Raw genomic sequence first — 16,289 nt, forward strand, 5'->3', positions numbered from 1 at the left:
CGCACTCTCCTAGAATGGTTCCATGACATTTAATCCGACGACAATTGCTCCGCTGTGAATTTCACACACTCATGGCCCACGTTCAACCATAAATTTAACCATGTGCCCTATCCAAAACCAAACCCTATGAATTTTTATTAAAACGCTATGCCAGCTTTATCCTTCATCTTTTACGAAATAAAGCCCGGAGAATTTGTCGCCGGAAAAACTGTCATGTCACACCAAAGATAATGAAAACACCGCGTAGTGACTCAATGAAAATAATATCACGCAAGTCAGTGAACGTAAGCCGTTTTATTATTATTATTTTTTTTCATCTCGCCTGAGAGCTATATAGACCGGCCAAACGTCAAAAGGGCTCTAGATGAGGATTTGTCGGCAAAATTTGTCAATGCTATTGGTATCCAAGCTAAGAGTCTTGCAAATATACACAGGAATAGCGTAAGACCTGATGCCAAGCGCAAGTTTGCGTGAAATGTGAAAGGATGTAAAACAAAAAATCACGCATTTACATATTCTAATTTTAACGGAATAAGCTAATACTTTGGATTACCTAGGATATGTGATCCTTTTTATTTGGAGTTTCAAAATTGTATGTTTGATAAACATATAATTCAAATTTGAATATTTATTCACACACATAATGCACAGTGAAACATAAAACCACGATTTCCTAAAAAATAAAAGTTTGTGAAAATTATCAATAGTTTGAAGTTTTTTTATACAACTTAAATTCTTAGATTTAAATAATAATAATAATTAAGACTTATATCGCGCCAAATCCACTCTGTAGAGTGCTCAAGGCGCTTTTTAGGAAATTAGAAAAGAAATTAAGAAGAATTGAACAGAAATGTTCTGAGGAAATTTTTGAAAGTTTCAGAATGCGTTTAGCCATTGAATGTATATATCACATGTCCCAATGTCACAAATATAAAAAAAATAATTTTCAAGTATAAGATGGAAGGTATCATTTTATGTTATACGAAATGGGACAATGTATATTTTACATACGCATTTGCTTAAAGTCGTGCGGAAATACTGAGGAAAGTCTTTGATTCCCTTTGATATACGATTATTTTAGTTTTTAGTTTCAAACTAGAAGTCTGATAAATATACATTTTAAATTGGAATAATACACACACATTATATGACATTATGAAACATTAATTCGTGATTTTATATAACAGCAGTTTGTTAAAAATATCAATTAAATTATTTTAAAATGTTTGTGTTCCACATCTCAAATTCGTCCATTTTAACGCGTCAATCGAATTAACACATTACTATTGTTACCATGTCACATTTAGCCCCTCCCCCCAAAAAAAAATAATTATAAGATGTAAGATATATTATTTTATGTTATCTGAAAGATAACAATACACATTTACCGGATGCGCTTTTTTTATAAAAAGCAAACAGCGCATAGTTACATCTGTAAATATTGCACAGAATTATAAGTGTGATACTCGTCTTGATTTGAGGATTATGTTTACTTTTTTAGAGTTTGATCTATTTCTGAGAATTAAAGGGTGCTGAACGCAAATCTACCTGTGGAGATATTCATAATTTAGGTCTGATGATTAATTTGCTGTTGCCATTATAACATTAATTTAACAAGAATAGGTGCTTATCTATATATATATCCTAAAACATATAAATGTATGAATAAGACGATCGAATTGGCTTTAAAAAATACTCATTCAATGTACATATATACTGCAGTTATTGGATGATCAAAATCTACAAATATGGCGCTCTTTCTATCTTTCTCATAATAATGATCGTAATCACCATTATAATCATCATCATCATCACCACCACCACCCCCATCATCATCATAATCATCAGTATCACCACCATCACCGACTGCATCAATATCAGTTCATGTTCTCTTTTTGGAACACCTATAAGTAATGCAAGTTTTATGGCCAAAAAGGACGAAAAAGTTGTCATCACTATCATCATCCCCATCATCATCACCATCATCATCACCATCATCATCACCACCTTCATCATCATCATCATCTACATCATCTACATCACCATCATCTACATTATCATCAACTACATCATCATTATCATCATCATTAAATTGAATGACAGTTGAATTATCATCATCACCATGATTATGATCATCATCATTATTGTCACCATCATCATCATCATCATTAAATTGAATTGAAAGTTGAATTATCATCATCACCATGATTATGATCATCATCTTCACCATCATCATCACCACCTTCATCATAATCACCATCTACATCATCACCATCTACATCATCATCATCTACATTATCATCATCATCACCACCTTCATCATCATCACCATCATCGTCATTATCATCAACTACATCATCATCATCATTAAATTGAATTATCATCATCACCATGATTATGATCATCATCTACATCATCACCATCTACATCATCATCATCTACATCATCATCATCTACATTATCATCATCATCACCACCTTCATCAACATCATCATCTACATCATCATCTACATCATCATCATCTACATTATCATCAACTACATCATCATCATCATTAAATTGAATTATCATCATCACCATGATTATGATCATCATCATCATCGTCACCATCATCATCATCATCATTTAGCACCACCACCTCAACCAACACCGTTATTCACAAAGTGCTCATCTTTATCCATTACTTTTTTTCTTTCTTCAAGAGACTGCAAAAGTAAAAAAAATGTCTTTTTTAAATGTATTTTATTGCAATAAAAAGCGGAGTGTTAATTCCGTTAAAACAAATGATAGAAAATCGATGAATATTTACAATGAATATAAAACTCATATTCCCATGAAAATACACTGTCCAATAAAAATGGTATAAATTATATACACGACTCGAATATTCGCATTAAGAAATATTATGCCCACAAAATGAAGTGTGTTTTCTAGACCTCTAATCTAAAATAAAGTGTACTCAAATTATTATTTTGCTGTCGATCGTCTTCTATCCAAAAAGCCCCCACCTACATGAGTTTGACCAACAGTGGTTGCAGCTGAGCACATTGTGGCGCTATTTATTCTCTGTGCTTGCCTGGCATTGCAGTGATCAAACTCTGTAATAAGGGAGGTTTCCATCGATCTGAAGTCTCCGCCTTCAGCTCTATTAAATACCAAGGCGGGAATGACACGGAGAAATATAAAGGCCAACATGAAGAGTATGGACTACCATTGTGCATTTGACTTCAAGGGCGAGAAGAGCGGCCATCATGGCAATGATGCTCATTTGAACGTTGGTGGCGCTGTTGCAGTAATCTGTACTGCAGCAGTTTGTGCACGTCCTGATCCCAAAGAGCGAGATACACCCACCGGTACAGCTAGCTACACAGGCTCGGGCCTGGGCGGTCACTGCGCTGTTGACAGTTACGGTGGTTTTCTGCAGATTTGAAATTGGATATAAAACATTTACAAATATTAGTGCTATACTGACCGTCAATATGACGTGGCGGTAAAGAGGTCTAACTCCAAGATAGACCATTTTACCATCCGACAGCGATGATTAAAATTCTCAATTAAGAAGGTTGAAATGTTTATGTACTAGTAATAGATAGCTCGTTTTACCTCCAAAAGATATTACTGACAATAACTCAAAGACAGACCACTTTACCATCAAATCTGAAGGAAAAATACAGAAAAAGTACCAAGATAGCGGAAATGATCTGTAAACCAAGACATGATTGGATCTTCTCGATAGCACCATTGGAAAGAGCGCCCTCACATTACAAGGAAAGTGAATTTACTTAAAAAGTCAAATTTTCGAGTTGTAGATCATTTTCGTAAGTTTATTTTCTATGTATTGGGTGTACTGCACGAGTACAAGGGCTCCGTAGAGGCTTCTACCTAAACCTAATGTGTTCGTATCCCATAGCCCAAGATATATAAATTATAAATAATCCTGACAAAAAAATAAGATCACAGCATAGCGTACCAAAGTGTGACGTCATCAATTTCCCATCTTGCCTGTGAGTGATTTTATAACTCCATATTATTTTGGTTGATCATAGTATACCTCCTCAACCCAAATTTGATGGGAACAGGCCGCGCATGGACAGATGTCTAAAAAATGTTGGTGGTGTGTTTTTCACCGTGTCCTGCCGAGGCATTGTATGACATACGCTGATATGCATTTTTTGAAAAGAGTGAATTGTGACGTCATTACTTCGGTACTCTACAATAACCGGTGACATGACAATTGCTCCGGAGTCCCGTTGCAGAAAGAGTTGCAATCAATCGCAACTCTAAAAATCGTGCGCAACCTGATTTTCAACCAATCAACAGCGCGCATTTGGGACTTGCGCTTGATTTTTTGACTTGCGTTTAAACGCAACTCTAAAAATCGTGCGCAACTTGATTTTCAACCAATCAACAGCGCGCATTTGGGACTTGCCATTGATTTTTTGACTTGCGTTTAAACGCATCTCTTTCTGTGCACGGGCCCCAGGACTCACTTCGTCTTAAATATAGGGTTGTTGCCCGGGGGCCACTTATATTGACGAGTGGATACCATGCGCGACCAAAAAAAGAAAACACGTAAAAGGGTGTCTTGTTTTGATAGGGCATGTTACGTACGTAACGTGCTTAGTGCCAATTTGTGGGGATGATAAAACAAAATTAAAATGTTTTATAAAGGATGTCATTTTTGCAGCAGCACTACGAGTTTAGAGTCCGATTGGCGCGAGATGTGGAAGGAGGGGTCGTACTAAACCAAATAATGTGTAAAGGTAAAACCGACGACCGAAGGACCCGTCACATAGGCCTATTAAACAATAAAATATGGCTGCATTGTTTAGGGGTTCATTGCCAAGAGTATCGTTTTGTTTCCAATACCTGTTAAGGGTAGGGTTTTACACGACAATAATTGTTAAGGGGTGCATTTTCAGTATATGCAAAATACATGTTTAGGGTGTTTTTCGAGACCCCATGGTCGCACATGGTATCCACTTGTGAATCTAAGTGCTCCCCCTGGGTTGTTGTAAGGGGTTGTAATAGGGTGTTATGTGAGGCTTAAATTTATGTGGAATTTACAGCGGAGCAATTTACGCCGGAGCCAATGTCATGGAACAACAACCAAAAAAAAAAAAAAAAAAATCATACACGTACCGAGCATTGTCCGGAGCAAGTAGCCGTTGTAACATCACTGCTAGAGTTCAACGTAGAGGTATCAAATGTATCTAAACAGTCAGCTCCACCTCCGGTAACGTAACCACAAGAGTAGCAATCCAGTGCGTACAGGGGAGCTGCGAAATGGAAACAAAATGAAAATGAAAATCCATAATTAAAGAGTTCGAAATGAAAACTGAAAGAGAAATACTCCGAACATTATTTTTGCCCAACAGCCTCTGCAGTGCATGTGCAGTGCCAGATGTATCTGTCCCTTAAATATTGTTGACCGCAAAACAGGGCAACAGCCACTCCCATATGCGTCTTTTGGTCTGACGCGGTCGGTGTTTGGACCCCCCGGCCCCGGCGACATCCCGGTTGTGAGACGGACGCTCTACCAACTGAGCCAACACACCGGTGAATGGAGAACAGGGCAAAATTATGTTTCATCTAAACTTAAGCTGATTGACCTTTAACCACTTCATAGTCAGTGGCAGATGTACGGGAGGGAAGGGGGGGGGGGAGTAGGGTGTACCCCCCCACACGGCAGCACCTTACTGTGCTTTTCACATATCTCGGGACTAAAAAAAACCCTTCCCTTTTGTTTGTCAAATTTACACTGGCACCCCTACAACAAAAATTGTTCCCAGGGCAGTGGTCAATCCCCACCCTCTAGAAAAAAAAGGCTAAGTCCGCCCCTGATAGTTATATTGCAGGAGGAAATATATGGAATAGTTTAGATTCGGAACTCGGAACTTTTAAAAGAAAATATAAGAAAACGCACTTCTTGTAATGCACTCTCCGCTCTCCATTCTATACATGTCTATGCCGGTTTATGTGTCAACTTTCAATAGCCATTCATCACCCAGTGCAAATGCATCCTTTGTTATTTTTATATATCTATATTTGTTAATACCTGTGTCACTCATTTTTTTACTATTTACTATGCCTGAATTTAAGTTGTTTACCGCATCTTTTCTGTACATTGTTAGATATTTACTATGTCAACAGGACCATGTTGAAAAACAGTGTATTTATTATGTGAACATGCTTATCCTGTATAAAGATCTTTATATGAATAAATAGATAATAAGAAATAAAATATTTCCACAATAAACTCTACTATTTCAGGTTGACTTAAAGAACAAGTCCACCCCCCAGAAAAATTAATTTGAATAAAAAGAGAAAAATTCATCAAGCATAACACTGAAAATTTCATCAAAATCGGATGTATAGAAAGTTACGGCATTTGAAAGTTTCGCTTCTTTTCACAAAACATGCACATCTCGGTTGGTATGCAAATGAGGAACTGATGACATCATTCACTCACTATTTCTTTTGTATTATATCATATTAAATATTTTTATTTTCTCGTCATTGTCATGAAAATGTGCTTCAGGCAAGGAGGTCTTAATCGTCAAATTCGTAATAATTAAAATATTGTATAATTGAAACAATAAAAACAAAAGAAATAGTGATTGAGTGACATCATCGACTCTCTCATCTGGAGAGGCTCTCATTTTAGGGCTTTAAAATTTGACAGGCATAAAAAAAGAAAAAAAATGTTTATCCTCCCAAATTTAAGGTCATTTCGACGAAAAAAACTTATACAAGCAAAAAAAAGTAAATAGATAAAAATAAGTAAAGGTTTTCACCCCAAAATTAGATTAAGGTCATCTCGTCCCAAAATACATATTTTGTTTCGATTTTTTAATTATGTATTTCTTATCATCATAAAAAAAAACAAAAATAGTAGGGGGGACATTTGATATTGTGTCCCCCCTACTATTTTGAGTGGGGAGGGCACGTCCCCCCTGTTCCCCTGGGATTTCCCTCCATGCGCACAGAGAACATGTACCCCGACAGAATGGAAAGCTTTAAAATTGGGATAACTTTGTCACTCCTTGTCCGAATTTGAAAACACTTTTGTTTCATTTGTTTGGTTGATTTTAACTTCATCTCTTTGAATCAATGAACAGTCGGTTGTACCACTTTTATTCTAGAAACCCTTCAACGTTCAAATAACATCGACATGATCGAAGAACGCTATAATAATTTTTTAAAATCACGTTCGGAACTATTTTTTTTTGTTTTAGTGTATGCCATTTTGATTTATGTATTCATCCTTTGTAAATATTGTACATATTGATTTTTATCTCAGGGCCCTCAAGGACAGCAGTTTGTTAACTGATGAGGCCACCCTGGTTAAATAAAACTGAAAATAAATAAATAAATATTTACAATCTCATGAGAATTATATCGAACTTTAAATTTGTTTTTTGCACTTACCTACACAGGCTGCAAGAACGAACAAAGTGATAAGGTTATTCATGGTAGTGATGAGTTTAGTTGGTCTACCTGCAGAGAAAAAAAAGAAAATTAAAGGCCAAGTCCACCTCAGAAAAATGTTGATTTGAATCAACAGAAAAAATTCAGACAATCACAATGCTGAAAATTTCATCAAAATCGGATGTAAAATAAGAGAGCCAGTTACTTCAAAATGAGAGAGTCGACGATGTCACTCAATCGCTATTTATTTTGTTTTTATTGTTTGAATTATACAATATTTCAATTGTTTCGAATTTGACGATTAGGACCTCCTTGTCTGAAGCACAAAATGTTGAAATAATGGAAATCCACGTGTTCAGGGAGGAGATATGCGAATATAACTGCTCTGTGAAATGAAGCGAAATTTATAGAAATGCCATAACATTCTTATTTTATATCCGATTTTGATGAAATTTTCAGCCCAAAGTTTGTTGGATTTTTCTCTTTTTATTCAAATCAAGTTTTGGTTGGGGTGGACTTGTCCTTTAAACAGTTGTCGAAGGTACGAACCTTTTCTTTCCTAGCATTCTTATCCTTTTCCTTTGCTTCTCTTCTTCCCGATTCTCGAAACTTTATAGCTCGCTCACAACTTTTGTTGAATTTTGCGCGATAAGAAATAGGCCTACCTGCATGACCTGGCCTCCTCAAAATTTTGTGATCATTACGCCACTTATAATTAGGAGAAAAAGAAGAAAGCTTGCAGTTTTTTGCCATTTTGAATAAAATTGCATATTAATGAAGTAATTCTAGACCCCCAACAATTCCACAAAGCCATACACAATGGAATCATTATGAGAAATAGTGAATATTAATCTGAATAAATTCGAATTTGCATCGAAGTGTGATGAAACAAATCAGTGGTGGAATGGGCCAAAGATTTTGAAGGGGCTAGATGTGGCGTATAGGGTAAAATTTGGAACAAAAAATTGTAAGTGACCAAAATATTTTTACCTTACAAAAAATCCAATTATGGCATAATATTCAGAAAATATATATTTCACCACTATCTCTTTCCTTTTTTTTGGTCTCGTCGTGATTCACACAGAAACACAAATAACTTTGCCTTTCGTGGAAAGCTCCACAGGTTGTCTCGAAAAGGTGCGTTATTTTGACTCCCCTCCCTTAACCCATACCCTTTCGAGAAAAGCTCCCCCGTTTTCTCGAAAGGGTGCGACCATCCCCGCTCCGCGAACGTAGACGATGGTAACAAGCATGGGCGGAAATCCCAGGGGGGGGGGGGCAGGGGGTCGTGCCCCTACTCAAAATAGTAGGGTGGGGGACACAATATCGAATCTCCCCCTACTATTTTTGGTATTTTATGATGGCATTTTCACACATTCAAAATCGAAATAAAACATGTATTTTAGGACGAGATGACCTTACTTTGGGGATGATAACTTTTTTTTTTGCTTGTCACATTTTCCAGCCCCTTGTCCCCCATACCTTTTTGGAGAGATTTCCGCCCCAGGTAACAAGCCGTGTAGAAGTTTAACATATTAGCACCCATGATGAAACCACGCGGGTTGAGAGCAAACCACTGATCTATGCAATTCTGAATAGCCAATCAGCGCGCGACCGCCCATCCAGATAATCTTCAGATCATTGCGCAAAATATAACAAGGAAGCCGGCCTAGCATAAATGACTTAAAACGACTCGGGGTAGAAGAATCTAATATCCATTGCACCCTTATGTTTACTTAATAAATCATGCCTACAACATAAATAACGATCAGCAATCCCGTGCATGACACGGTATTGACAGTTAACACATTGATAACATTGTGTTTTTGTAACTGCGGCATCGGCGTATGCAGGGAAGGGGGTCTAGGTGTCCGACCCCCTTTCAATTTTGATCAAACATCCCCCCTACACTGTCAAAAAACCCTGATTTTACAGATAAAAATAGAAAATTTTGCAGAATCATTGTGTAAAATTCATAAAACAGGAATTTTTCTCCAATTTAACAGAACAGGTCTGTTTAAAAAGGGGAATAGGCTGTTTAATTTAAGGAAATATGTAAGATTCCATACACAAAGTACCAATTTCCTGTAAGATTACGCAATCTGGTAAGATTACAATTGTTCTCGAGACTCTGCTGCAAGAACTTCCTTTTATTTCAAGGATGAATTTTCTAACAGTGTACCCTTAAGTTTTTCTGAAGATTTTTGTTATTATTTATTATTTTTTTTTACTTTTGATTATTTGTTGGGAGTAGGGAACGATCTAAAATTTGTGGTGAAGACCCCCCTTTCAAAAATCCTGCTATGCACGCTTCTTGATTGTGATGTCAGTCAAGTACGACTATTCTCTACTAACAGAAGAAGAAGAAGAAGAAGAAGGAGAAGGAGGAGGAGGAGAAGAGGAGAAAGAAAGAGGAGGAGAAGAGGAGAAAGAAAAAGAAGGAGAAGAAGGAGGAGAAGGAGAGGGAGAAAAAGACAAAGAAGAAGAAAAAAAAACGAGAAGAATAAATAAAGAAGAAGGAGGAGAAGAAGGAGAATAATAATAATAATAAAAAGAAGATGAAGAAGAGAAGAAGACGAAGAAGAAGAAAAAGAAGAAGAAAAGAAGCAAAGGAAAAGGAGAATAATAAATAAAGAAGAATGACTGGCAAAAAATAAAATAAAATCCCGAGTTTTTGAATGTGTTAAATGTCGATTGTATAATCTTTGATTTCCAGAATCTTTTAAAAGCAAACGTTTTAGGCAACAGACTCCATGTCATTAGTTTTTATAGGAAAGATTTATAAAGACACTGTTTTTCAGAGTCTTCCGCCAACCGGCCATCGTTGTAAAGTAAAAAAAAAAAAAAAAACATGTAGCGTGGATCGTTGTCATGGGGATTTCTTATGTGTATACGGTATACATGTCCTACCCCCCCCCCCAAAAAAAAAAAAAACGAACGACCGAGAAACGCTAAATAAACATTAATAAATTACTAATGAAATATTTAGAAGACGAGTTCGAACTAAAACTCCTCATTTAAACTAAAAAGATACAAAGTTAACAAAATAAAAACTCGAAAAGTTTCCGAATCTTACCTTCTATAAGCACGCTGAAGTTTGGTGAACGAATGTCTATGCTTGATGAATGTCTCGATTCAGAATGATTTCGTAAGCGTTAACGCCCGGTTCTACCTTCCTCGTGAATGGATTAAAAAATAGAACAATGTCATATTAAAGAAATCACCTCATTGTCATCGCGCTTAGCGCATCCATCCATTTAGAACACTTTAGATTGAACATGCCTGGGTAGTTTTTTACCCCCAGATCAGCGCGCTGATTGGTCAGTTACTTACTTAAATATCGATGTTGAAATGAATGAACGGCGCTTAGCAACGTATCAAAACTACCCCAACCATGCAAACACTAGGAAATAAAAACTCAGGTTTGTCTTGCTGAATTTGTTGTCATGAAGGTGGCCTTTAACATAAAAGACACCGGCGTTGGCTAACTTTATAGTAACAAAGTATTGACAAAATTGACTTCTCATTTCGTGAATGATGGCATTTTTGATAGATTCATCAAACTCGCGCGCGAGTTTGTGCTGCATTATGGTAGAAAAATACATCTAAAACCATTATTGATACGAAGTACATTACATGCATCTATATCGAAATATTAAATGTTCCAGCTTGAAATTTGCAATTATGACATGCAAACAAAGTGAAGTCTTAGAAAGAAATGTCGATGATTGTTTACATTGCGTAATCATCGCATATTCGAAAACAAAATAAGAAGTCAATTTTTGCAGATGTGAATACACCTAGAAAAAAATCCTGTAAAATTATTCATTTGTAATATCCTGAAGATCTTTCCGCATGTCAATAGCAGGCAAATTGTATAAGAACAGAGACATAATCCGAAATCATGCAAAAATAACATTTCAACAACTAATGTATGCAGCTAAAGAAAATAATAATAAAAAAAATAATAGTTATTGATATACTTTCCATATGTCAGTATCGTATGCATAATTTTTTTTAGATATATATATATATATATATATATATTATTCTATTCCATTCAGATTTACTTCTATTTGTTATACTATGTTTTACCTTCGGTTATTTTGCTAAAGCAAAATGGGCTCTTCAAAGTATAACATATTAGAACAAAACCTTAATGTAGACAGAAAAATATGTATCACCAGCAGGAGACATCATAAAAATGACATGAAGTAACGAATATATACGAAAATTGTTTGAATTATACGATATTTCCCAATTTTTACAATAACACGAACCACAAAATGATAAAGCCGTGTTGATTCCACAAATTCAGGGATGAATAATCTTTGTTTCACATGACAAAACAGAAAAAAAAACACATTTCATTTAATGAAACATGAACAAATAAAAAGGGAGTTGGGGACGTCGTCAGCAGTCCCTTCGCTTACATACCAATCAGAATGTTCATCAGTGGCGTAACTACGGGGAGCATGGGGGGGGGGGGCTGTATATAAACTATAGTGTCATAGAAATAAGCTCTTAAGGTTTAAAATTAGATTGTGAATTGTGAATTTGATTGCTTGTCAGCTGATGTAGATGATGAAACCAGCAACGTGGATTTCACATATAATATGATATACGTACATCACATATCTACATGTAGCCATATCTTCTTCATTTGGAAGCTTTTTTTACCTGGTTGTGGTGTCTAACTGGCCTATGTTTATGGGGTCAGGTAACTATATAATCATGGTAATGTTGATCAACAGCCAATCAGAACCAAGGATTCCATGTAAGTTACCATTAAGTTAACATAATGGAAAATTTTTATGCAACGGGACCCAGAATATCTACAGTGTAAATGCCATGATGTGGGGTTAATTACCTTTCTCCGCCCCCTGAATTAGCATATTTGACAAAACATGTCCTCAGTTTCTGAGACAAAACATATCTTCAATTTCTAAGGCATCTACATGTAATTCTAAACCTAAGAGCTCATTTCTACATGTATAACACTATAGTTTATATACAGGCCTTGTCATATGTCATGGTGGTCAATGCATGGAAATATGCAGTGTAGTACTTATGTACAGTAACACTACATTGTATACTGTATTGCCCCTATGGATAATTAACATTTTTTTATTTAATAAGATATATTTCACAAATATCCGTAAAACCCACAGTAGAGGAATAAAAGCAATATAGCTCTATGAAGCTGCTTTCTATTGTTGACCTCGTACCACCTAATATCCAAGAACTCCAGGACAATAAAACCTACATTTGTCTGAAAAAAGGCTATAAAAATGGGAAAATTTAGGTATAATTACCTTTGAACTCTACAAATAATGGTTTAAAAGTGTTAATTATAGGAAAAACAAATTGCCTGCCGCCTAAAATATATGAATAGACACCAAAGCCAGAGAAAAAGACCACCAAATAAAGAAGTTGTGGCAAAAACTGTGATTTTGGGTGGTTTTGGCGGCCATTTTGGATTTTGGGCCGGCACACTTTTTTCTCGGACCCAAGACAAAAAATATTGTCATTTCATGTTGAGATACATTACAAGGAATAAAAAAAACTGTTCTCATATTGAAATTACCAAAAAAGTATTTTTGACCCATGTATAGCCCACTCCTAGTTATAACAAACAATAAATGTGGTAGTTCTAAAGGAGTATTAGGAGGAGTGTATTACTAGCGATAGCAGTAGTAGTTACTCAGCAAAAACTGTGGTGTTAACCGGTGTACATAGAGGACCACACCAGTCATTTTACATCGGTGTTAAATTGGTGGTGTTAGTTTTACACCTATAGGTGTTATTACAACACCTATGGTTATTACATTTACACTCTTTGGTGTTATGTTCAATCTCTAGGGTGTTATTTTAACACGTCAGGATGTGGTCCTCTATTAACACCAATTGGTGTCAGTTTTAACAACACAGTTTTTACAGTGTAGTGATAATAGTAGTATTAATACGAGTTGTAGCAGAAGCAGCAACAACTGATGTAGAAATGGCAGTACAGAGAGTAATGAAGTTAGAGGAAAGAGGGAGAAAGAAGAAGAAGATCGTCGAGTAAGGAGAAGCAGACGAAGTAGAAGAAAAAAAGAAGAAAAAGAAGGAAGAAGAAGAAGAAAAAGAGGTGGAGGAAGAGGAAGATATAGAAAAGGTGATAGCCTCGAAAATAAATAAGAAATTAAAGGTGATGATAATGATGAAAATGATGATGATGATGTTAATGACGAAGATACAATGAAGCAGTAGTGATAATTATTGACAATGATGGTGTCATGGTAGCAGTTGGAAGAAGAGGAGGAAAAAAGAAAGGAGGAAGAGGAGGAAAAAAGAAAGAAGGAAGAGGACTAAAAAAAAGAAAGAAGGAAGAGTGTAAATTTTACTCAACGCTGTTGAAAGGTGTTGTATAAAACACTTAATCGTGGTAACTGGTGCGCCGAAACGTTACGTAACAATGCGAAACCATACTGTAACCAGGAAAAGCTCGATGCTGTAACCTTATATTTATGTTGAATATTGCCCTGTAGGTTAGAATAAATCAATAGACACGCTTACGGGGGGTGTGTAATTTCAAAGCATAGGAATTCAATCGATCCGTGGTTTTTCATAAGAAAAGGGGAGATAGGGAACTGGGCTTTCATAGTTGTTATGCAATATAGTTTTTGTTGCTCCGAAACTTGACGTAACAACGCTAAACAATACACTACATACCATCGGGGGGGGGGGGGGGGGAGGCTCGATAGGTCCATGGCGTAAAGCAGGAAAGACACCACTACTGCAGGATTCGCATCTCAATTTAAACGGTTGTCTTAATTTGTCTTATTTTGGAATATTTTATTCATTTTTGTTGCTTTCTCTCTTTTTATGAGAAGGGGAGGGGAAGAGAAGGGGGGGGGGGGGCGAGGTTGTAATAGTATTAACTGAATTCGTTCAGATTGAATCATAGTTGGCCTGCAGGGGCACGTCGTTGCAAAATGTTACTTTATGGCCCGTGTCACAAGTCGAGTTCCTAAATTGTCATTTAACCGAGGAAAAGATTCCTTAATATAGGGCCGTGACAGCCCGTATTCTGAAGTCAGGTTTAACTTAGACCATGGTCTAACTCTGTGCTAAAATAACGGGAAGCCAAAATTGTCATTTTTAAAAATTAAATTGTATGTTTCTTATGTTCACGGTGATCTTTCCTGATTCATCGATGGTGAAGACAATCATCGATTTCTACTTCCTAGACAATTATGAATGATCTGAGAGCAAAATGAGCTGAAATATGATATCGCTACCATTTGTGATTTATGTAACAATTTCTATTGGCTATCCATATTTAAACCACAACTTTAAACCTAAATTTAAGTTAAGCCCGGCTTCAGAATACGGGCAGACAACGAAAACACTTGTTCATAAAAAAGGAACTATTCATAATACAGAAAATAGTACAAAAATAGAAGTATTTTTATATATTCATATGGCAGATAATTATTCGTAGTATAGTATTTATAAATCAGTAATTCATAATCAATAAGACAAAACAGCTTATTAATTTTTAATTGATATGCCATTGATCAATGAATAAAGGACAAGGCCACTCCAACAATAGTTGATTTGAATAAAAAGAGAAAAATCCAACAAGCATAACACTGAAAATTGTAGCTAAATCGGATGTAAAATAGAAAGTTATAACATTTTGAAGTTTCGCTTATAATTTCACAAAATTATAAGCGAAATATCGTGGTTATATTCACATCCTCGTCGGATGCAAATGAGGAGATCGATGACGTCATCACTCATTATTTCTTTTTATTTGATTATATAAAATGTGATATATTCTACTTTTCACCTCATTTTCATTTGTAACAAAAAAATTTTCCCTCATAAACATGTGGAATTATATTGTTTTAACATTATGGTTCAGCTAAGTTGGTCCGTATAGTCAAATCTATAGAAAATGAAATATTGTATAATTTGAACAACAACAACAAAAAGAAATAGTGAGTGAGGGACATCAGAGACTGTCTCATTCGCATGTCACCGAGTTGAGCATGTCATTGGAGTGTGAAATATAAGCAAAAAATGTCATAACTTTCTTATTTCAAATCCGATTTTGATGAAATTTTGAGCGTTATGCAAGTTTTTTTTATTTATTCAAATCAATTTTTTTCAAGGGTGAATTTTTTTTACCTTAAAAGAAACCGAATGAAATTTATAATAAAATAAGGAGAAAAGATTGAGGTAAGAAATCGTATAGATCGTATGAGATCAGTCGAGGCAATCGTATCAAACGTATATAGCAAATATTTTGAATAGTTAAAGCGCCTTCGCAATCAGTTGGGAAAAGCCAATCGTGGCACTCGTAAAGGATTGCAGGACACTGACGGCATATATAAATAATTGTAATAACATTACAAAAAAATCACCTTTTTAAAGTTCAATTTGGCTTCATTCATTTTGATAACATAATTTCTTTAACGTTTGTCTTAGATGTTTTGTCATGTTTGTTTTTTTAACAATGTTTTAGAAAAATGCCTACTTCTTATGTTTTCGAACTTTTTAATAGCATTTCAAAGGAAAAAAAAAACGTTAAAGATAAATGCCAGTTTTGGGAACGATATCAAGATGAGTTCGTACAGAATCCAATGAAATGACTACCAAAGTGTCTGTATAGATAAAACATATGTGCCAAAGGCATGAAAGGAGTCTGGAAGAAATCTTATAATTGCTGAGAAATCAGCAAATAACCACAGGATTCGGGTCAAGCGACGGGCCCGACTTTCAATGCAGTAATTATACACTGTCCCACGTTCGCTTGTGTGTGTTGGTGTGGTCGCAGAATGTAAATATAAACACGAAAACTATTTTGT

General features: G+C 35.6%; 1 protein-coding gene across 1 annotated transcript; it reads right to left on the minus strand.

The window, feature by feature from the left end:
- Nucleotides 1-3,072: 3,072 nt before the first annotated feature.
- On the minus strand, nucleotides 3,073-7,496 carry LOC121416882. The gene is made up of 3 exons (XM_041610408.1): nucleotides 7,432-7,496; nucleotides 5,143-5,279; nucleotides 3,073-3,418 (listed from the first exon to the last, which is right to left on the minus strand). Exons 1-3 carry the CDS (start codon nucleotides 7,472-7,474, stop codon nucleotides 3,149-3,151), a joined length of 450 nt encoding a protein of 149 aa, XP_041466342.1. The 5' UTR covers nucleotides 7,475-7,496; the 3' UTR covers nucleotides 3,073-3,148.
- Nucleotides 7,497-16,289: the final 8,793 nt, after the last annotated feature.

The sequence above is a fragment of the Lytechinus variegatus genome, chromosome 6 (genome assembly GCF_018143015.1).
Source record: "Lytechinus variegatus isolate NC3 chromosome 6, Lvar_3.0, whole genome shotgun sequence".
NCBI lineage: Eukaryota > Metazoa > Echinodermata > Echinoidea > Temnopleuroida > Toxopneustidae > Lytechinus > Lytechinus variegatus.